This window comes from Apium graveolens, chromosome 6, assembly GCF_009905375.1.
Source record: "Apium graveolens cultivar Ventura chromosome 6, ASM990537v1, whole genome shotgun sequence".
NCBI lineage: Eukaryota > Viridiplantae > Streptophyta > Magnoliopsida > Apiales > Apiaceae > Apium > Apium graveolens.
The window spans coordinates 196,999,474-197,023,561 of NC_133652.1; the positions used below are offsets into that span (position 1 = coordinate 196,999,474).

General features: G+C 34.0%; 3 protein-coding genes and 1 non-coding gene across 9 annotated transcripts; 2 read left to right on the forward strand and 2 right to left on the reverse strand.

Annotated features, from left to right (window-relative positions):
* Nucleotides 1-376: 376 nt before the first annotated feature.
* On the forward strand, nt 377-4,280 carry LOC141667925 (uncharacterized). Of its 6 annotated transcripts, none has more exons than XM_074474570.1 (4): nt 377-532; nt 1,114-1,227; nt 1,476-1,646; nt 3,886-4,280. In XM_074474570.1, the coding sequence occupies exons 3-4, from the start codon at nt 1,488-1,490 to the stop codon at nt 4,051-4,053; spliced, it is 327 nt and encodes a 108-aa protein (XP_074330671.1). In that variant the 5' UTR covers nt 377-532; nt 1,114-1,227; nt 1,476-1,487; the 3' UTR covers nt 4,054-4,280. The 6 variants fall into 6 exon arrangements, with proteins under 6 accessions (XP_074330671.1, XP_074330670.1, XP_074330668.1 ...); XM_074474569.1 differs by having other exon boundaries at nt 1,114-1,169; XM_074474573.1 differs by lacking the exon at nt 377-532 and adding an exon at nt 869-987.
* A 3,649-nt stretch (nt 4,281-7,929) lies between these two features.
* Nucleotides 7,930-8,325, reverse strand: LOC141665668 (putative mitochondrial protein AtMg00240). The gene has a single exon (XM_074471654.1). It carries the CDS (start codon nt 8,323-8,325, stop codon nt 7,930-7,932), a length of 396 nt encoding a protein of 131 aa, XP_074327755.1.
* Nucleotides 8,326-10,176: 1,851 nt separating this feature from the next.
* LOC141665669 (uncharacterized) lies at nt 10,177-11,842 on the reverse strand. The gene is made up of 3 exons (XM_074471655.1): nt 11,546-11,842; nt 10,988-11,452; nt 10,177-10,428 (listed from the first exon to the last, which is right to left on the reverse strand). Exons 1-3 carry the CDS (start codon nt 11,840-11,842, stop codon nt 10,177-10,179), a joined length of 1,014 nt encoding a protein of 337 aa, XP_074327756.1.
* A 9,783-nt stretch (nt 11,843-21,625) lies between these two features.
* LOC141669590 (small nucleolar RNA R71) lies at nt 21,626-21,732 on the forward strand. Its single transcript, XR_012553860.1, has one exon. It is a non-coding gene; the product is annotated as a small nucleolar RNA R71 (small nucleolar RNA).
* The last annotated feature ends 2,356 nt before the right edge of the window (nt 21,733-24,088 follow it).

Genomic DNA, 24,088 nt, shown 5'->3' on the forward strand with positions numbered 1-24,088 from the left:
CTACCTTCCCTCCAATTTTCTCTTTCTATAACTTGGCCGGAATCGAGAACCTGGACATAATACTCTTTCTTAAGCTGGAGGAGTCCCCACTCAGACCTGACCCAATTCTAAATGAATGAATATCCACAAAGATTTACAGGCTTATCACTAGTCTTTCGTAAATACATGTATAAATATTAATAAGGCTTTGTCTTTCGATTGGTAATATTACTTTTGAAAAAAACTTAAATATTTCTAAATAAAAATATTAAGAACATACACGTGTACATATAAGTAATATCAAATCACTTCATTTAAAAATTTTAGATAAACAAATTTATTATCATAAAAATTTCAATTTAAAAAAATATAAAAAAATTATATAGTAACATTACACGGGTTGTTTGTAAGCTAATTTGTATCGAGGAAAGGAATTTAGGAAATTAAAACAAACGGCCGGGTACCGAAGACCCTCCGACAGTCCGACTCACCGACGTCCGTTAAGTCACGGATCCCGATGCTAGTGGATCCCAACTACTTATCTTATACTCCTGTAAGTATTACTACTCCTACGACTACTTATTTTCCACTCCTGTAATTTGTCTTAAATTTGTTGAAATTGTTTCATTTTCGGGTTCTGTGTTTGAATTTGAATTTAATTAGTGTTTCTATTCAAATTGATTGTAGTAGATATGCAACTTCATTTGGAGGCTAGCTACTGATATTTGTGTGTGTGTGTGAGAGAGAGAGAGAGGGAGAGGGAGGGAGGGAGGAAGAGAGAGGGGGCGTAGGAGAGAGAGAGAGATAGACCTATAGAGAGGATGAGGGAGAGGGAGGGAGAGAGAGGGAGTGAGAGGGGGGCGAAGGAGAGAGAGATAGACCTATAGAGAGGGAGAGGGAGAGAGAGAAAGAGAGAGATAGACCTATAGAGAGGGAGAGAGAGGGAGAGGGAGAGAGAGAGGGGGGGAGAGAGAGAGAGAGAGAGAGGAAATTTGGCCTACAGACCAGGTGATTTGCAGTATAACTATGATGACTAATAGCATGAATGTGTTTATATGTATTTGTTGTTGTTTCAAGTCAACCAATGGTTTGTGTCCTTTATTAATGCGCTATAATTTTGAGTGTATTGTGCAGGTCTTGATAACAAAGTCTAATACACATCGGTACATCACTACTCAATACGATACGAGGTTCGGGGTCTTGATTTGTTTCTGTTTTTTGTATAAACAAATGGTTTGACTCTAGAAGGTAAATTTCTCTGTTTTGTGTGTTTAAAAGCAGGTAATTGATTACTACAAAATATGAGAGTTGTTAAATTTAATTAATACTACTAATACTTGGACTTAACTAAAATTTAGATTTGTAAGTGAGGAAATTAACTAAATTGACATTTGAATCTACGTGTTGAAAATATGTTTTATATTAATGTTGATCCTGTCCGTTAGGTAAATGAGAGTCTGTTGCCTATTATTCTACTTATGCCTTTGTTTTTGCAGCAAAATTTAAAGATGCAGAGACCGGTAATACTTGTTTTTCTATTGATTGTACTCGTAATTACATCTCAATTTGAATGGAGGCAGCAACTCGTAAGTGACGTGGATACACATCCAGCAATATCGCAAAAGCAGCTTCAAATTTCAAGGAGGGAGGAAGCTGTAAAAGAAAAGGTAATTTTGTAGTAAAGTCTTTTGTGTTAATTTAATGAGTTGTCATCTTGAATTTTTTGTGCGCGATTATGGTTAATCCTCCTCCTAACATCTAAAGCTTCTCTTTGTGAGGTAACACTTTGTCGCCTGATGGTCTAATTTTGTATAGTATTATGATCAAGATTTTGGTAGAAAAAAGTGGGTAGTGGGATTGACCTCTCAAACAAAAAATGCAATCTCTCCACGAGCTGCAAGATCCCGTTAAATAGGTGAAACTTGGCCAATGTTATTAAAGGCGAGATGTTCACCGAGGCGCTAGGGTCCCTTGGAGCCTAAGCGATGAGGCGCGAGGTGAGGTGCGCGCCTTATCGAAGTGAAAAGAATTTATTTAGAAAACAAATTATTTATAATAGAATTATGCAAAAACACCACAAATAGGTATATGAAACTTATAGGAACTTCCATGTTGGATTAATTTTTTTACTATCACTTTTTTCGGTAGCCATTGCTCCTTTACGGTGTAAATTCATACATATATATTAGTATGTAGCCGGAAACACAAAAGAACAAGTAAATACATGATATATTAGTATGTATAACACTGCAGCTGTAAGAATATACACTATATATATATATTTGTATACACACCCAATATATATATATATTTATTTATTTATTTAAACTATATATATACATAATACACACACTGCTTTACTGAGTAGAAAAGAAGTAGAATATTCATGTCTATGTAAGGATATATCTTCACTTTTGTTATTATTGATAACATGAATTTCTAAACACTATAGGCTTAAAAAAGTATGGGTTTTAGGGCTGTTTTTGACTATTTTTACTGTTTTTGACTATTTTTACTGTTTTTGACTATTTCCTTGTTCGTTTTCGAAAATAATCTGATTATGAATGGAATACCTCTATTAGGGAGTCCTTCTGTGATCGAGGGTCACTACTTAACAGCCCAAATTGGTAGCCAGATTTTAGAGCTTCCTGGTAACTGCAAACCTAACTGTTCCCGAGAGAGATAATAATTAAAGACTCGAGCAAAGTCCATAGGTTAAAAGTAAGATTCTGGCTTGGTCATGATGAAATATTTTAAATGAGATAGAGTCTCTTTCAGCTAAAAAAAATGAAAAATCAGAAGCCAATTGTAAAAAAAGTGTCAACAGAATAGGCAAACATGTGAATTGGGCCTAATATAATACAAGAACAATGGGCCTCTTATTACACGTACAACACGACATCGTCAATTCATCTATATATACATACAAGAATAACTATACACACATCAACAAAGAAAGAGAAGAAATAAGAAACACAAATGGATACATAGTTAAACGAATCATTGCTAATATACGGGAGACGAAGGGAGCGACGTTGCTGGAACACCTCTCCTCGATGTCTTTGTAAGTTTGTGTTTTGTAATTAGGGTTCCAACTGATTTGGGGGTTTAAAATTTGTTTTTGTCTGAGTGAAAAATTACAAAATATACCCCTCCCGTATCACCGACGCATCCCAACTATCAAATACTGGGATACGCCGGGTGGCGCACCCGATACGCACCCAGCCGCACCTGGCCGCACCGCCACACCTGAACCGCATCCAGTGTGGGATGCGGCACCTTGGAGCCGCACCTGTGCTATGTAGCTACTGACGAATGGTTATACATATAAACTAGTGTTGTTGGCCTTTTTGGCACAACTTGAAGTTAGAATGCTTAAAGTACCAGCTCTGCCTAAAATAGCATTTGCATCACGCATGTGAGGCATGCATTACACAGCGTTTTTGAAACGCATACAAGTTCTGCCATAGTTAGAAACACATTTTGAAATTCTTGATACCAAGAATCACTTTTTCACATTACTATCATTTTTTCAATTTTTATATAATCAACACAAGACATGTTAATTAATTATCATATGACATTTGAATATTTGATAAATATATGTTTCTCTTTAAATCAAGCTTTGAGTTGGTTAATTTCTCTCTAGAAAATCTTAGAACTCGGTAGATTTTTTTTCCCAATCCTCCTTTGTCAAGAACTTCTCATTCGGATTCACCCTGATAACACTAACACGTGTGTATAAGTCTGGCAGGTGTAAAAACTGGACCGATTTTTATGATGGTGCTATAGATGTGTGATATCTTAGTCAACTTCTCAATATATATTTATATATCTGTTAATTATGTAATTCGGAAAAAGATTTCTAGTATATTTTAGTCATGTATACTTCGTTATATGTTGCAGATTATATTATCACAAGAGAAGACGATTCAGAGCCTTAATGAAATTGTGAGGAGTCTGCGTAACCAATTACGGCACTGCAGAGATAGCAATGAAACAAGTAATGATCTGGCAAGCTCTTTAACTGAAAATGTCATTGAGTTCGAGAATCAACAAGCCCTGGAGGACTAGATTCAAGCTTTAGTATACCCTGACTACTTGACAGTCACCTGTTAATGTCATATTATATTTGTCTCTGAGCTGAATATATGTATAAAGAAAAGTTTATGTCTGTATGTTTCGGAGCCCCTCTTGCTATTAGAATGCTCATAAGGTAGATGCCCTGAGATGATGCGAGACAAGATTACAGTAGTAAGAATTTTCTTCCATCATAATAATTTTTCATTTGTTATGCTGGATTTCAGCTTGTAATCTACTTATTTGGGGCCAAACTTTAAGATATCATAGGTTTCAAAATATTGTATTCCAGCTATGTGTGAGTATCTGGTAACCGACATTTGGTAATCAACATTACATCTTGTAATATACCCGTAGAGAATTTGTAACATAAATTAAGACAGTAGGATGGGTAATTGGTAATCAACATTACCTGTTGGTAAGACAAGAAGTGTTCAGACATCAACTGTCAAGAAAAAAGTATCAGGATTCAGGAGATGTCTCCCTCTAATGATATGAGCCTAAAAAGAAGTGCGGTTTTTTTTTACCATTATCCAAATGCAAACTTGTTTGCTCAAGAGAAGTAGATTCAAAGCATGCAGACTATAAAGCTAAGACCACTGTTATTCTTTGGTTGTGAAATGATTCTCTACTTAGTTTTCTCTCATTTCTTTTCAGATTCATGAACCAGTGTCTGAGTAACCAATCTTGCATTTTTCTGGGTTCTTTTATGATGAACATCGAAAATTTGCTTTGTTCAGCCTTGCAGAATTTTGTAATATCTTGAATGACCAGCTTGGAGATGACATTTTTTTAACTATTGGAGGTCTGTTGGGAGATTTTCATTGATGATTGGTCAAAGTTGAGGACCTGTCCGTCACAGAGTTGCTTTTAGAAAATTAGAAAAGGCATTGGCAAAGAGATTATGAGACATTGCTGGGCAATGTTTCATGTTCGTATCAACAAAAGAGGAGATTATGATACCTATAGAGAATATCTGCAACAAGAAAGAATATCTCCAACAATGAAAATAATCAGCATTCATCATACTTCCTAGAGCGAAAATGAAACGAAATGTTTTATCTAATGAATTAGATATCACAACTGCTCGGGATGCACCTGTTAGTTATAATATCTATATGACAAGATTTTTTTTGAAATTATATCTAATATCAATTTTTAATGAAAGGCATTATCTATATCAAATCCACATTAATTCCCTCCAAAACATAAATATGATGCACTCTCCCGCTTTAACCCTAGCACGTGTACATATATATTAACATTTATAATTTGATATTTATAGTATATATATAATTATATATATAATTATATAATATAATGTCAAGTGTACATATTAAAATATTTTAGAGGAAAAAATATAAGTTTTCTTTTAGTGTTAACTAAATTTATATTACTTATATAAAATTTACTAATAAACTAATATAATAAAAAGTTAGTAAATGTTTTGAAATATAAAATCAATGTTTTAACTAATTTTTTAATATGTTTAAATATTACAATAATATCATTAAATATGTTTTTATGAATTGTATAATTTATTTTCACTTGTATTAAATAAAAAATAATCAATGTTATATTAATATTTCATTCACAATTCTTTTTTATCAAAAGGTAGCCATTAAAAATATTAGTGTTGAAATTTAAAATTAGCAAATCAAAATTATTTTTTCAAATATAGCTAACCATTATATCTAATACCATTAAAGCAAAATTTATTAGAGGTTCAATAAATTTTAGATAATATCTATTTTATATAATTTTAGCTAATGATTATAGCTACTTCTTTTTAATGCTCCAAGCACTTGTAGAGAAAAAGTTCCTGCTCAACTTCGTTGAAGGTTTATATAATAATTTATCAAAGAAAACTTATTCCCGGCCATCATCGGATGAAGTACACAACTCAAATAATGTAATAAAATATTACCGCAGTCACAATAAAATATGGTGGCTAGTATTTAGACACAAGTCGGCGGTGAATAATTTATGTATACAAATACTATTTTATATGCATGTGCTTTTCGAATATTGAGATAGTAAGTGACTGGTGCCACCGTGAGGCCAGCCCTCTGAAGAGACCAACAGGCTGCACGTAGCCACGTACCGAAAGTGTTCCAGGCCGGTTCTTCGGCTAGTAGCTTTCAGCTTCCTACTTATCTTTTTGAGAATCAATGAGGAAAGACGCCAGCAGACTATGAAAATTGATTAGTTATTGAATATTAGAAACTGGGTAACCGACAAAATATCACCTTTTTTTGAAATTGATGTCCTAAGTACCAAATTTGAGATATGGTGCCAAAATATCACCGGAATACAGTAAATATTTGGAATACGTCACGTGAGACTTGATATTTAACCTAATTTTTACTTTTTTCTAAAGTTGAAATACGTTTTCTAATACCTGGTATATAAGAAACATTTGTTTAAATCAGATATTTGACGGAATATCCATTATCTGATCGGGTATTAATCATTTTTTGTTGATTTTTTTTGAAATATTCAAATTTACACAAGAAAATAAAATAAAAACTTTTTGAATTATCCGGTATTAAATAAAAATGATCAAAATATTAAAAATAAATATTTTTGTCGGCATGTCCAAAAAAAATTAGTTTGTCACTTTTTTCAGAAACTGCATGACCCTTCCCCGAGATCATCAAGGTGGAGATTTTGTGGATAATGGATATGTCGAAGTTAGGTTACATGTTGGATATCAATATTAGACTAAATGATTGTGTCCAGATCTTTTTTCCTTTTGTAGCTTTTGCCTTTTAGGTTTGTTGTTCTTTGTTTATAATTTTGCTTTCAAATAGAAATGAAAATACTATTTCTATCTGAATATTATCTTTAAACTAAATAATGGTAAGATCGATTTCCGATATACAGTATGCTTTTCTCTATACCCCTCATCGAAGTTCCGAGCAGGGTAAATATGTAATATGTGATTCTCAGTCAAGATCTTATTATTCATACTCTCTCGTTATACCATAATAATACAACTACTATGCCAATTTTTTTCTCATATAAATTATACTTAAAATTTTCTTTTTAAGCGGGGAAAAGTAAAGATGTAACTATCGAATATTATTTTTGAAATTGATCATCTTTACCAAAAGAATTTCAACCTTATATTTGTAATGGAAAATAAAATTCAATGAGTATCAGGTACACGTCACGTTTAGCTCATTAGTCAAGTGCTCTTGCGAACAAAAAAGGATTATTTGTGAAACTGATATGAACTTAACAATAGAAAGTAAGAAAATGTATATCTTGTATTAATCTAAGTTGAGTTTGTTACAAAGCTTGAAGAAGAAGAAGAAACTCTATGTCCTATCTATCTTATATACACAAGGGAGGCAGCTACTGATCTAACTGTGTGCATTGGTGTGTGAGAATCTGTTACAATAACTAACTGATAATGTCCTTATTGTTATCAATAATTATGTGATGTCATCCAGTATGTCAGCAACCCCAGCACCCCCCTCAAGTTGGAGGTCGAATGAGACACACCCAACTTGCCAAGTAAGTGATGATGTTGCAGAGCTGTCAAAGGTTTCGTGAGTACATCAGCCAGTTGCGTTTTGGAAGGAGTATAAGACAGAGAAATTAAGCCAGAAGAAAGTTTGGTCCGGACAAAATGACAATCTAGCTCGATGTGTTTTGTTCTCTCGTGATAAACAGGATTACGAGCAATGTATATAGCTGCTTGATTATCGCACTTGACAGATATGGGAGTAGTATCCGGGACATTAAGTTCATGCACAAGGCGAGACAACCAGGCAAGCTCAGAAGTTAATCGACGAAGTGACCTGTATTCTGCCTCAGCGGAGGACAAGGACACTGTATGTTGCTTCTTAGATTTCCAGAAAATCAAACTCCCCCCAGCAACACAACAAAACCACTTACAGACTTGCGAGAATTAGAACAAGCCGCCCAATCAGCATCACAGAAGGCTTCCAGATGAAATGAGGTGTCTTTGGTGTACAAAAGACCTTGACCAGGGTGGTGAGAAAGATACCTTAAAACATGGATGGCAGCATCCCAATGAGGTTGTCTAGGTTTAGACATAAACTGGCTTAAATGTTGAACACAAAAAGCCAAGTCATGACGAGTATTAGTGAGGAAATTTAATTTTCCAATCAGTCTTTTGTATTCAGAAGAATCTTGCAACAAATCCCCATGATCTGGAAGTAATTTAACTGTGAGATCCAATGGAGTGATGACAGGACTTGAAGCTGTGCAGTTAAATTCTGAAAGGAGATCCATCGTAAACTTCTGTTGAGAAATAATCATGCCATTGGGCACTTCTGTAAACTCTAAACCTAAAAAATAATGCAATTTCCCCAGATCTTTGATTTTAAACACAGAATCCAAGTAATGTTTAATAAAACCAATTTCCGCAGCATCATTTGCATCTACTAAGATATCATCAACGTAAACGGCAAGATAAAGAACCAAATCACCTGTCCTTTTATAGAACAAAGAAGAATCATTTTCCGAAATAGTATAGCCTTTGGCAAGAAGAATAGCTCTCAGTTTAGTATGTCATTGTCGAGATGCCTGCTTGAGACCATATAACGATTTGTTAAGTTTACAAACTAACAAGGGATCAGAAAGAATTAAACCAGGAGGAGGAGCCATGTACACATCCTCGTAAAGGTCTCCGTGTAAAAATGCGTTATTCACATCTAAATGAAACATATCCCATCCTTTCTTAACAGCAGTAGCAACAAGACAACGAATGGTTGTCATTTTAACAACAGGAGAGAATGTTTCTGTATAATCAATGCCCTCTTTCTGAGTGTAACCACGTACAACCAGCCTAGCTTTATAACGTTCAATCGTGCCATCTGAGTTTTGTTTGACTTTAAACACCCACTTTGATGAAACAGGCTTCTTTCCTGGAGGTAACTTAACAAGGGACCAGGTGTTGTTAGCCTCTAAAGCTGAGAACTCAGCTTCAATAGCCTTTCTCCACTCAGGATACTTGACAGCCTCTTTGTAAGAAGAAGGTTCTGATGGTGGAAGAATATAGGAAGGCATAACAGTAGTGGAAAAACAGCTAGACTGTGTAATAACAGATGTAGAAGTGCATAAAGAAGTGATGGTACAAAAACATGCAGTACTACATGGAGGAGCAATGAAATGAATATAATCAGTCAAGTAAGAAGGTAATTTGACTGGTCGAGTAGATTTGCGAACTGGGACAGGTATAACAGAAGTATGAGATAAAGATGTGTCAGAAATGGAAGGAGATACAGCTGGAATAGAATGAGAAGATATATTCTCACAAGGATCAGGAGTCATGATAGCAGATGGTGAAGCAGAAAGATCAGGGACTGGTAAAGGAAAAAATTGTGTAGTTAGGGGAGTAACAAAAGGAAAAACTGTTTCATGAAAAATAGCATCTCGAGAGATAACAATGGTTTTTGTATCCAAAGTTAGAAACTTATATGCCTTTTTGCCATACGGATAGCCAAGAAAAACACATAGAACTGCTCTAGGAGATAATTTATCTCTATTTGTCTTAGTGGTGGAAACATAACTCAAACAACCAAATGGTTTTAGGTTAGAATAGGATGGTGAAAGGCCAAATAACTTTTCATAAGGGGAAACACCATTTAGTACTTTAGATGGAAATCTATTAATCAAATGCGTGGCTGTTAATACGCAATCCCCCCAGAAATGTTTAGGAAGATTAGACTGGAATAACAAAGCACGAGAAGTTTCAAGTAGATGTTTATGTTTGCGTTCCACAACACCATTTTGTTGTGGTGTATGTGAGCAAGTAGTCTGATGGAGAATACCTTTGGACAGAAAGAATTTAGTGGCATCATTACTTAGACCCAACTCAAAAGCATTATATGTTTTAATCTTTTGAACATTACAGTGAAACTGAGTGAAAACCAAAGCTATGAATTGCTTAATAAGTTCAAAAGCATTGCCCTTGCAACTCAACAAATGTATCCAGGTAGTACGTGTAAAATCATCAATAATCGTAATGAAATATCGATTCTTATTATAAGTGGGAGTTGCATATGGAACCCAAAGATCCACATGAATGAGTTCAAACTTAGTAACATAATGTATAGCACTATGAGGAAACGGTAATTTATGTTACCGTACTTTAGCACATATGTCACAAGCAGAGATTACATAAATGCTATTAGAATCTATATTACAAATTGTTTTCAACTTGGACACAGGTAAATGTCCTAGTCTTGTATGCCAAAGAATTGCAGAATTCTTGATGAAAGAAGCATTAGAAGAAGAATGAGTGACAGCTGGAATAGACGGAGTATCAGATTGCAGCATATAAAGGCCCCTCTGAGAATCACCAATTGCCAGTGGCTTCCTCAGAGAATGGACCTGCAAATAGCAATTATTATGAGTGAAAGTGACAGTACAATCCAGAAGTTTAATCAGCTTATGAATAGAAAGTAGATTGTACTTAAAATGTGGCACAAACAAGACATCAGGAAGTATAATTTCGGGAGTAATAGGAATGCTACCACTATGAGTAATAGTCAAGATTTGCCCATTTGGCATAGAGATAGTTATAGGATGAGGTAAAGTAGTTAGTTCTGAAAATAAATGTTTCTGGAAGCACATATGATCACTTACGCCACTATCTAAAATCCAATTAGCAGATGAAGAGTCAGAAAAACATGCTACATAGTGTATTGTAGAAATAGTACCAGCAAAGTTTGCAGAAGAGATTGCAGAATCAGTAGAGACTTGTGCAGTCTTCAAGAATTGCATAAGTTATGAACAGAGTTCAGGAGTGATTCCTGAATTTGCAGAAGCAGATCCAATGGTGTTAGAACCATTACTGATTAGAGTATTTCCAGATTGTGAGCCTTGATTAGAAATTTCCACATTTGCAGCCATCCTTCTGGGCTTTGTAAATTCAATAATTGCAGAAAACTTTCTTTGTGTCAAATTGTGGCCTCTTTCCATTATTTCCTCCTGAAATATAAACATTATTTCCGTATGGTTGAGACACATTCAAAGAAGCAGAATCTGGTACAAATTGTCCAGTGGTATGTATCTCACGCTGAGTTTCTTCCTGAAGCAACAAACTATAGACTTGACCAATTGATGGAAGAGGAGAGCGCATCAAAATTGAGCCCTTGATGACATTATAGGTCTCATTAAGACCCATAAGAAACTGGATAATACGTTGATCTTGTTGAAATTTAGACAGCTTCTGTGAAGCTCCACAAGAACAACCACATGAACAAACTGGAATTAAACATAATGCGTCAATATCATCCCACAACATCTTCATTTTAGTAAAGTAATCTGCAATATTACTGTTTCCCTGATTCACTTCAGCAAGTTCTTTATGAAGCCCAAACAATTGAGCACCACTAGATACACCATATCGTTCCTCCAATTCCAACCATATTTCATGAGCAGAGTTCGAATATATAACACTTCAACCAATTGTTTTCGATAAAGCGCCGAGAATCCATGAAATTACCATGTCATTGCATCTAGACCAGCTCTTAAATGAAGGAGATGTAGTAACAGGCCTAGGAATGGTTCCATCCACAAAACCTAGCTTATTTCTTGCTGAGAGAGCAATTGTCATGGACCGTTTCCAATTGCTAAAATCAGTTCCATCAAAAGCCTCACTTACTAATTTCATTCCAGGACTATCAGACGATTGAAGATGTAAAGGATTGTCTTGATTGAATTGTGCGTGAGATGTATCAGGATTTTCATAATTGTCATTATTATCATGATGATCGGATCGAGTTCGTGAAGATTCAGCCATTTATGAGGAGGTAAACGATAAGCAAATAGATGATTTTTTGATCATAAATCAATTCTAAGTTCTCCAGAAACTATGAAATCAACGAGATTGAGAACTAAACTTGTAGCTATAGGAAGAAATGATCTAGAACTAAATTGATGAAAATCGTTAAAAAAATATAGATTATCGCAATCGATCGTAAAAAATCAGAGATGAAAACTGAAACACAGATAAGGATTTTGAAAATATAAGATCGAGTACAAATCGAGAGATATGAAGGTGATTTGGTATCGTTTTATGAAGCAAACTGGATAATCTTTAAGAAATTGCAGATAGAAATAGATCAGCTGGATAATCTTCAAGAAATTGAAGATCGATGTACAACAGCAGAGATCTGAACAACAAATGATCAAAGAATTAACTAAACCAATGCGAATCAATCGAAGAACAATGTCGATCGATTGAAGAACCGCTACTGATCGATCTATTCTACGTAATCATCATCAACATGATCGTTGCGTGCTCTGATACCATGTGAAACTGATATGAACTTAACAACAGAAAGTAAGAAAATGTATATCTTGTATTAATCTAAGTTGAGTTTGTTACAAAGCTTGAAGAAGAAGAAGAAACTATATGTCCTATCTGTCTTATATACACAAGGGAGGCAACTACTGATCTAACTGTGTGCATTGGTGTGTGAGAATCTGTTACAATAACTAACTGATCATGTCCTTATTGTTATCAATAATTATGCGATGTCATCCAGTATGTCAGCAACCCCAACATTATTATCAGCGAAGTGTCCACCTTGCCTAGTACCGAGGTCAGAATGCATTACTATTGATTTACCCTGAATTGACCATCAAACATGTGATCAATCACCATTTTATAAGTGAAATTACGCCTTACTTGCTACTTGCTAATATGACAAGGCATATTTGAAAAAAAGTTTGATTTTAAATTTAGAGTTATTTATATTTTGCACCCTTCAATTTTGATGAAAAAATAAATATGTATTAGAAGTTTCGGAAAAGTAGATTGCATGTAACTTATATTTTGACATTCATTATGCACCCCTTTTTATGATTTCATTGAATTAAATAGAGGCAAAATCGGAAATTTAGCAAAAAATTAAGTAAATTAAATTTTACATCTTTCAAATAATATTAAAAATTAAATATTGATATAAAAATATAAATTTTCAAATAATACTAGAAATTTCAGTTTTAATTTTCATTCTACAATATTAATGTTAATATTAATATTTTATAATTCTACTACAAATAATTTTAATAATTAGTTTTGATTATATACTTAAATCTAATTGTAGTCGAGTTGTAAAATTTTAAAATTAATATTATAAAAAGGAAAATCAAAACTGAAATTAATAGCATTATTTGAAATTTTGAAATTTTATTATTTTACAGTTGGTATAAAGAAAAAAATCAATTTTAATAGTATTTGAAAAAGATAAAATTTATTTTGATAATGTATATTACTAAATTTCTGGTTTTCCCTGTCCAATTCCACAAAATTCTAAAAAGGGGTGCATAATGAATCCCCAAATTGAAGTACGTAAAAACTCAGTTTTTACCAAAATTCTGAAACAAATTTGTTTTTGAAATAAAATAGGAGGGTACAAAGTGCAGTTAACCCTTAAATATATTGCATAAAATTGTAAGTTCAAGTTGTAATAAGCAAATTCTCTCTATACATATTCTAGATTCTAAGTAGACTCGGTAATTTTTCACACAACACGAAAATACGACACGAAACAATACTAAAATTTCGTGTTTGGATTTGAATTTTAGGTATAGGACACGAAAATATACGAACACAAGAGTATACATACAAATATTTCGTGTTGGTTTTGTGTTTACCCCTCGGATACACGACACGAGGTACATGACATAAATAAATAAATAAATAATATATTAATATACTTTTAAATTTATTTCCGATCATATATTTTATACACAAAATACAATTATTATTTTCACAATATAATTATTTTCACACTAATATAAATCATTTTCGCAATATAATTTATGGGCTGGGGTGAGGACTTGGGGTGTTGTTGGACCTTGTTTTTCTGAATAGACGAGTACCGACTACATACTTACACACAGTCAAACATAAAATAAAAAACAGAAGACTAAAGACTTACACAATCATAAGAAATTTTAGGGTTAGAGCCGTAGCCGCTAACTTTGTGAATCAAGACGAAGATGAACATCCAAATTCAAATGATTTGGTAATTTTTCCTATTACCAGTCATCTAGTTAGATTTTGTTTCGAATTAGTTCTTCCGATATGTTTAGTTCCTTATTTTGAATCTTGTGCTCCTTAGTATATATGATCGATTTTCGTGTCGTGTCTACCAGTTTTACAATCGTTTCATTTTCAAGTCTGTTGATTCGGTACACGAATAGAAATCGTGTCGTTTCCGGTTCTACCCATGAACTATACAAAACACGAAAATATACAATATTAATAATTTGCCACGTCTAATTTTAAGTGAGTATATTTTCCCTGATAAACTAGTTATAAACTTAAAATTTTCAATTGTTAACTTAGGAGTTCTAATTTCAACTTAAAAGTTAAATATATATATTTTGAGTAAAGATTAATAGTATATTTTCGTTACGTGTTGCAGACTATTTTATCACAAGAAAAGACTATTCAGAAGTTTAGCGAAAAAATCATTTGGTTTGCATAACCAATCACGGTAGTGCATGGATATCAATGAAACAAGTAAATGAAGTGATGATCCGGCGAGCTCATTAACTGAAAATGTTATTGAGTTCGAGATTGTTTATGGTTTATAGAGAAACAAATGAAAAGTATATGAAAACAAGACATGACAAAGAAAATATATTCTATCATTTGAGGATCAACTCCTTATATAAGCTTAAAAGATAAAAACTGAGATATATAACGACAGTATGATTATCCTAACATAATCAGTAAGAAATCGGTCACTGAAATTTATTCTTAAACGGATTGTTGCCACCAAATTAGGCCACATATTGAAGTATAACTCTTACATTCCTTGCTTTAATATTTCTTTATTTTATATTCATATTGCATTAGTGTTAGGTCCCGAAATATCTAGAAGGTGGGGTTGAATATGATATTCACTAAATTAAAAAATTCTTTTAAATTTTTTGTGGATATATAATTTAGTGTTCAGTTAGTTGGTTTCATGTTCTTGAGATGAATAGTATTTAGGATATTAAAACGAGGAATACAAGATATTCGGGGAACTATATATTCATATATAAATCCGCGAGGGTGTTACTACACTCCGACAAATAAATTAATCGGTTACAATCCAATAACAACAATTTTATTGCTTCTACAAAAATCAATAAATTAAATTTTATACAAAATCTACAATTATATAACCAAGGATTTAATTACCGTATAACAATTATAATGCCCTTATGAATATATAAGATTTAAACCGGTCATTATAACGTTTCTCTGGTGAGAAGTTCAACGGATACACAATGTGCTTGAGTTTCTCTGCCTTTCTTTGTTTCTTATTTCACCAGCTGTAACGTCTGGGAAATTTACGTCTATATTATATCATATTTATAGTAAATTATGTGTGTTAATATGTCATTTACGTGTAATTAACTGTCAAACCCTAATTGCTATGTGTTTCGTGCATTCTGTGTCGTCCCGGTATTTTAAAGATATTTTTCAGATACTTTATTTTTGTATTTATAGCTTTCATTTCAAAAGTTATACGACCTGAATCATGATTTTAAAGCAGGTATTTCAAATAAAACAATGGGCCTTATTTTCTATCAAACGGCTTTTACCATCACATTATTCTGAACATCTAGGTATTTTACAAATTTTCTTGTTTCGCGAAAAACGATTTTTCTGGGCCCCATTGGGTGTTAAAAACCACACAAAAATTACATTTTTATTTTTATAAAATTATAGGACTTTCATTTATACCATTTCTTTGTATTTTTGCATTATTCACAATTTTTGGGAAATTTTGAAATAAATATTGTATATATAAAATATTTATAAATTAAATTTTAATACTAAAAAATTATAAAATTAGGGGCTTATTAATTTTAAAAGATGTAGAATTAGGGCCTTAATTTTAATTAGGAGTATTAATTTTACTACTGTAAATAGCCGAATAATTAATTAATCATTAAAAATCTGCAAAAATCAGAAAATTCTCTGCAGCCGGGTCGGGTAGAACAAATTCGCGTCGAGGATTCAATCATTGATTTTGATCTGATTTCTGTACCAAATCAAGCAGTTCGTGTATCCAAATCGAAGGTTTTCATCTGTTCTTTCTATTTCTAGAATCAATTTCATGTTTTAATTCGTAGTTTTTGATTTTTGATTTCTAGGGTTTATGTTCGAATTAGAGCTTTTTGATTCTAGGGTTATTATGATGTTTTGATGATTGATATAACTTCCTGATGTTATTTGCAATCGATTCATGGTGTTTAAATGAATAAACGATATATGGATATCAAAGTTCGATTATTAGGGTTTATGTTCGATTTTCAAATCACAAACTCTGTAATTTCTGTGAATATTTGGTATGTGTAATGTTAGGGGTTTGATTATACTGTTCTTTAGCTTTAATTTGCACTATAAATCATCGAGTTTCATGTACAGAATCAAAAGTTGGTATTTTGGGCCAGAGTTAATGTCGGTTTAGATCGGAGATTGTTATTCAGGGATGTTTTTGGTTGATTTTCGCCTGAAATAGATTGGTGAAGTGATTTGCAGTGATTTGGGACCAAAAATGATTCCAAACGATACGTTTTTGACCCCAAATCAGACTCGCCGGAGTCCGGTGAAGTCGCCGGATTCTGGGTTTCAACCAGATTCCGGTGGTATTCTTCACTGACCTGGAATCCAACCCGGTTGACCCGTTTGGTTAACCCGATTTTGATCCAAAATTGTCAGATTATAAAAATCAGTTTTATTTATTTTATAAATTAATTAATTAATTATTTAATTAATTGATTTATATTATAAATAATTCTGAATTATTTTCTAAAAATCAGTTTCAATTATTTTCTTAATTATTTTTTCAATTATTTTTTATTTTTTATTTATTAATTATTTAAAAATGGTTAATTATTTTGATAATTAATCAAATAATTTTCAATAATTCATAATAAATTCATTTTAATTCTAAAAATTATAGAGAAATCATTTTTAGTTCAGATTTTTCTTAAATAATTATTTAAAAATTATTTGAGGGTTTAAAAATTTGTAATAATTATTTATATTGAATAATAAATTGAATTATCTGTGTTTAATTTATATTAAATAGATCGTTAGTCCGATTCGAGCGAAACGAAAGCCCTTTGACTCAGAAAAATGAAATAATTTCATTAAAAATAATATTAAAACCTAATTTCTTCTAGAAATTAGTTGAAATTGTTATTTATTTGATTATAATCCGAATTGCGTGCCAAGATGAGTCCGAAAAATTCCAAAAAATTCCGAAAAATAGGAAACGAGTCAGATAATGATCAGTTAAGCGATAAACGAGTCGATTTTGATTCTAAAAAAATTATTTTGACTATGAAAAATGATTATGTGGCTTATATGCTTATGTATATTATGTGGTTAATCGAGTCTTGCTTGCTAATATATCATATACGAGTCAATTATAAGCGCATGGGTAGACAATAGTAACGATGTGAAGTCGGTTCAAGACGCAATTGAAGTACGAAATGACTAAACCAGTCTATTTCTGTAACAGAAGCTAAGACAGCAAGGCAGGTTGAGCCAGTAATAGACGAAAGTGATTTAATTGAAGTGAGTCGCGCAGAAGGCAAGTTTTTCTCCTATTCTAATTTCAGAATAGTGATAATTCTTCATATTCTTATCACACTTGCACTCTTTTGATTCTTGTTCATATTCATTTCGATTCTTGATTTCTCCTTTTCTTTGAATTTCTTATTCATATTCCAATTGTTACTCACATATATTGATATATTATGGTGATTAGAATATATCAAAGCATATGGATTATTCTGGTTGTTATTCTATGGACCGGATAATGATATTTTTGGGGATTAAGTTTACTTAATCCTAAGGACCGGGACATAACCGGATCCTTGAGATGAGCCGTAGTGCCTGGGTGCCCGACTGGATCTATATAGTGGGATATAGATTTGCACTGTTTTCTAGCTGATCAGCAGGATATAGATGCGAACTTGTATCCAGTTTAGTTTATTAGTACTCGCCAGCAGTGGCCTTTTTTCTATTCTCGCGGGGTTATATCTTTGCAGATATACCCAGGTTACCGATGCATTTAAACCGCTTTATCACTGTTTATAATTTGTGGACTTGTTGAGCAATTTTCGGCTCACCCCTTTTTGTTGTTATTAACCTTATTGTTTTTAATTAAGAAGGAATATGAAACCTATCAGGGCTCGAGTGGTAAAGAAGCGGGTCAAGCATTGGGATCCTCTCATACCCAAGGTGTTGATCCCAATCCAGGAAGAAAGCTTTGAGTTGCCCGAACAGGTGGAGTGAAGATAGTTAGTGTGTGTGTTTGAATAAAAGAGGAAGTTAGTTTAAAACTGGTTAGACAATGGTTTGTAATAAAGAGAGTTTGTAAGTTTTTGAATCTGGTTTGTAATAAAGTAGTTAGTGGTTCTTGTTTTCATACTTCAACCTAAAAAAATCATGGTTAGTGTTAAAGGGGTTTAGATATATTTCTTTATTATTTATTATTCAGATTGTACATGTTTAGTGATTAGCTAGTAACCCCCAGACTTATACCCCGGGTCTGGAGGGCGTTACACCAGCTCTCGTGAAGGAAATGATGAACAGAACAAAAACCAAGTTTATTAATTTTCTTCTGCTTCAAATGTAGTCTTTTATATCAATTAAATATGTGGCCAAATGTTAACCAAGTAAACTAATTGATAGAATCAATAAATGTTGCTTACTGAGACAATGGTTGCGCCAAGAGTATATATCCATACTTAAAAATAGTAATTTCTATGTAACTTGCACCAACTAGGTGTACAAGGAAGTCTACTTATGCTAAGAGAGGATTTAGCCTTAGAATCTGGAGCTAGCAAGGTCTACTTGTTCCAAGAGGGGACAAGGAGCTTTCTTACTTAGGTTTTCAAGCTCACTTGTGCCTCCTAGGATACCATGGAGCTCCACTTGCGCCTACTAGGGCGTAGAGGGAGATTTGCCTTATTTTTTAAGGCTAGTTGCCTATAAGGGGATAGGGAAACTCCAGTTGCGCCTAAAGTGAACAACAAGCACTTCTGAGTTAGTTTTTGCTCCCATTTCTTTCTTGTTTCTCCTACTAGGTCGATACCACTTATAAAACTTAGTTTTTGAGCCATATTATAACATACTTGCTCCTTCTAGGTACTAGAGTAGCCTTGGTGACTCCTATTACAAGGTATTGATCATTTTGACTTAGATTATGTAGAGCGCTTTAACTCTTAAATTGTCCCGTCTTTCCGTCTTCTTTCTGAGTCTTCGTATAAATCATATAATCTTCATCTTTAGATATGAATCCTAACTTAACAATTCTTCTATTGATAATTCTCATATTCTTTTCACAAACCGCTGATGCGTAATGCAACTGGTCTGGTTCATAGATGACTGACTTCGATCAAGTCTTTGTATTATATCCTTGATTACATTGTTAAGCTTACAGCAACTTTATCGCTTTGAACACTGACTGTCAATAAACAAATGTACTTTTACTAAAATATTTTCTTGGTATTCATACAATATCTTCATTGTTACTACAATCTTGAATACTTCATTCACTATTTTTCACTGATGCTTGAACATATAAATGAACTCCTTTCAGGGAGTATAACTTTAAAACTATAGTTACCTTCTTTAATCTTTGTCTATACCATGTCTTCAATTCTTCAGATTCATATACTTCGAACACTGTCTATCTTCAATCAGTGCTGATAAACTGAAATCTTCCGATGGCACTTTTACACTGAGTCTTCAACACTTCTGAAATTCTGAAAGTGTTTAAACTTTATTCTTCACTGAAGCATAAACATATTAATGAACTTCTTTTAGTGATCAGTAAAAAGACTTCAACAATTCTTTTAAAATTTTAATTTTTTATATTTTTCTTGTCTTCATTTCTTCCTGATTTCTTGTGTAGACGTAATACTATTTACCTATCTTGTTCTAGTATTGAGTTATCACGTCTACTGTTCATATAGCTTCACAGTCTCACCAACAATCTCCCCCTATTGGATTGTTAAATCTAACAAACAAGTTAATAGAGATTATAACTCAACTAACAACTAGAAAAAGTAAAGTACCGAGACTTATAAATAATGCTACTGGTTTTTTGGATCACATTTTGCATTTCCAGATTTCTAGATTAATTGAGATGAAAGATGCTTATTCCTCTAGCACTGTACTAATCTTCAAGTAGTCTCATCTTTATTTCATTCCTCTAGCTCCCAAGTCACACAAACACTTGTCGAACGACAGATTGCCAACGGTGCAAGCTATCGTGAAACTTCCAGGATCCTTAAGCTTCAGAGGCAATTTCTATTGCAGAATTGCACTGCATTCCTTCGTAAGAGCAACGGTCTCTAAGTCATCGAGCTTCACTTTCCGAGAGAGAATACCTGTCATAAACTTCGCATAGCTAGGCATCTGTTCAAGAGCTTCATCGAAAGGTATATTGATATGAAGTTTCTTGAACACCTCCAGAAACTTAGCAAATTGCTAATCCAACTTTTGCTTCTGCAGCCTCTTAGGAAAATGAGGTAGAGGATAGACCTATTTCTCTCATGTATTACCCTCAGGAGAAGTGTGTTCCACAGTTTTCTTCCTTAATTCCACCTCGGCATCCTCTTGCACCACTTTTTTAGCTACAATCTCATTTTCTGGATTTGGCAAAGGTGCAGATGCACCTGCATTCTGGACAGAGTTTTTAGACTCTTCGTCTTGCTAAAATTGGGGGCTTGTGACCTTTTCGGACCTCAAGGTGATGGCATTCACCAGTTCGTCAACTTCCCTCTTGCCTGGATTGGCTTCTGTATCACTAGGAAGCGTTCCTGATGGTCGATTTAATAAGGTGTTAGCAATTTGCCCTATTTGGTTCTCCAGAGTCTTGATTGGAACAGCCTGGTTTTGGTGTATAAGAGCCTGGTTTTTGCACATAAGCCACAACTCCTCCAATTCAGATTTTTCATTCGAAGATAGAGCTGCACCTCCATGAGTTTGTTGTTGAAGTTGGAGTTGTTGACTTGATGCATATTGCGGTTGTTGAAAACCAGGATGGTTGAATTGCTTTGCTCCAAACTGCTGGAACGGCTGTTGCATCGCTTCCTGATTGTTGTTCCATCTGAAGTTAGGATGATTCCACTTGTCAGGATGATAAGTGGCTAGAACTAGTTGCTGCGATCTCTAAAAGTTTCTCACAAACTGAGCCGGTTCACTAGATATAGCGCATTGTTCAGTCGCATGTGAACCTACACAGCTAAAAAAACACTGGTTATCTGATTAACACCAAAGTTAGCCAGAGAATCGATCTTCATAGACAACGCCTTTAGTTGAGCAGTGATAGCCGTAGCTGTATCCACTTCCAGAACTCCTGCTACCTTGCCCTGTGGCAATCTCTGAGTTGGATACTGATATTCATTAGCAGCCATCAGTTCAATTAGATCATAAGCTTCCTCATAGCTCTTTGCCCATAATGCTCCACCTGATGCTGCATCGAGTATGGGTCTTGACTGTGCTCCCAAACCGTTATAGAAGCAATTGATGATCATCCAATCAGGCATTCCATGATGAGGACACTACCTAAGCATCTCCTTGCTGCGCTTCCAAGCTTCACATAGAGATTCTCCCGATTGCTGCGCAAATTGAGTAAGAGCATTCCTTATTGCAGCTGTCTTCACCATAAGGAAGAATTTATTAAGAATTTTCTGAGTGAGATCCTCCCAAGTAATGAAAGACCTTGCTGGTAGAGAGTGTAACCAACATTTAGCTTTATCCCTCAGAGAAAAAGGGAAAGGTCTCAGCTTCACAGCATCTTCAAAAACATTATTGAACTTGAAGGTGTCACAGATCTCGATGAAATCCCTAATATGCATATTAGGATCTTCCGTTGGAGAACCCCCAAACTGGATTGAATACTGTACCATCTAAATCGTGCCAGGCTTGATTTCAAAGGTATTAGATGCGATCGTTGGCCTGACTATGCTAGATTGAATGTCATTGATCTTGGGTTAAGAAAAATCCACCAACGCTTTCGTTGGTGCTGCTGGATCTCGCATTGTAGTGAGTACCTGAAACATAAACAAGGAAACTGTGAAAGTAAAAAATTATGATTCAGTGAACTTTAACGATCACTGATGTCAAGCACATAAACTAAAATTAACTTCGAGTCCCCGACAACGGCGCCAAAAACTTGTTAGGGCAAAAACCGCGCTAAAATTACACGCAAGTATACGCGTTCACAAGTAGTATAAGATATAAATCAGATTCGTTCCCACAGAGACTCTTTTTAGTTAACTTAAGATTATGCACCTATGCAACAATGGCATGGCTATCGTTCAATGCTAAGATAATAACAAGTTGAGATGTTTATAATTAAGATTAAACTAACATGCAATTAACTAAGAGATTAAAAGTGATTGAATTAACTATATGAGACAAACATGGGATTCTAACTTCATTACTACTTCATTCAAAGTCATTGTTCTTAACCTTAGCATGTGATTGTGATGACAACTAATTAGATTACACGAAACTAGTAAATGCCAACTTTCGTTGTACAAATACCCTACTACCAGACATCCACAAAAGAGATAGAAGCTGAATAGACACCAATTATGTTGAGACCCTATATGTCTATAGAATTTGACAACATAAAGATTTAATGAACAAGTTATCTATCATGATTACATAGGGCAAGTAAGATGGTTAAAATTACCTGCAAATCATGCATAACAAATGCATGAACCTATGTTAGCGTGGAAAGTTCTAAATCTCTATATTCACTTTCGCTTCAATAGAGATTAACAATCTATTTTATATGTTAGCTACGCACATAAAACGAATAAGCACAACCAATACTAGGACATCAATCAATCACCACACACCAAGATATTGAACAAATTAACTATAGAAATCCATAAGTAAATCCGTTAGAACCCCACGATAATGATTAGTTCATAACTGAACTCATCGTTACCATGGGTTCCAATGAAAACATGATAATAAATAATATAAGAGTATTAGGGTTCAAAGAAAAATTGAAAACAAGCATCCGAAGTACAACTATAATGATGAATATAAAAGTCTTCTTCTCCGTAGCCGTCTCATGCTCTCTAGGTTTTCTTATTGCTCTCTCTTTGCTCCCTCTTGTTAAAAATGTCTTATTTAGGGTATATATACGCTTCAGGATCGAATTGGGCTTCAAAATCTCCAAAACGGACTCGAATCAGGAATCTGGCTGAACGGACCAGCACGGCCGCCCATTATACCAGCGCGGGCGCGTACTATTTCCGAAAGTCTGGCATGGCCTCCCTGCATACCAGCGCGGGTGCGCCGTGCTATTGTTGTTGGAATTCTGAATTTTCTTCTTTTTGCTATAACTTTTGATCCACTCGTCAGAATTTGATGAATAAGTAGTCCACGCGAAGCTCTCAAGATCCTCTATAATTTGGTAATGGCCTTCACTTCAGATTCTTGACTCTTTTCAACATATATTCAAGAAAAGCTCCATTCTCCCTCCAACTAGTTCCTGAGATGCAAAACACAAAAACACATCAAAATACCAACAACTTGAGTCCAAAACATCAACTTAAGCTTGTAATGAAGCATTCCAAGTAGATATAAAATCCACTTATCATATCACTCCTCTCATAGCTCTACAATCCAGCTGTAGCTGCAAGGAAAATCACCTTAGCCATCCTTAAGGAGGTCATATGTGGTGCAATGGGTTCGCAAATTCCCATTCTTGTTAGGCTCGCTCGTCAGATAAATCTAAGTCATAATCTACAAGTTGCTTGTTTCCCGTTGAAGGTTATAAATTTGAACTCTGGGAAGGTAAATAATGATCCAAAGAATACAGCACAAAAATCAAAATTTCCTTCTAATGTCCATGAAGACATTTTCTCGTGACTCATCATGTAAATTTGAATCATTGTCAACAAGTTATCGATCTGCGCCTATGGATCCACTATCCGTAGATGCATCCAGGGGATTTAAGCCCGGTGAGGTAGACACTGACGACTG

Coding starts and splice junctions, on each gene's coding strand:
- LOC141667925 (XM_074474567.1), top strand. CDS start 1,458: ATGCCTTTGTTTTTGCAGCAAAATTTAAAGATGCAGAGACCGGTAATA. Junction 1,647..3,885: donor AGGAAGCTGTAAAAGAAAAG/GTAATTTTGTAG, acceptor TATATGTTGCAG/ATTATATTATCACAAGAGAA.
- LOC141665668 (XM_074471654.1), bottom strand. CDS start 8,325: ATGGATCTCCTTTCAGAATTTAACTGCACAGCTTCAAGTCCTGTCATC.
- LOC141665669 (XM_074471655.1), bottom strand. CDS start 11,842: ATGGCTGAATCTTCACGAACTCGATCCGATCATCATGATAATAATGAC. Junction 11,453..11,545: donor GGTCTAGATGCAATGACATG/GTAATTTCATGG, acceptor TTGGAATTGGAG/GAACGATATGGTGTATCTAG. Junction 10,429..10,987: donor CACAATTTGACACAAAGAAA/GTTTTCTGCAAT, acceptor TGCTATTTGCAG/GTCCATTCTCTGAGGAAGCC.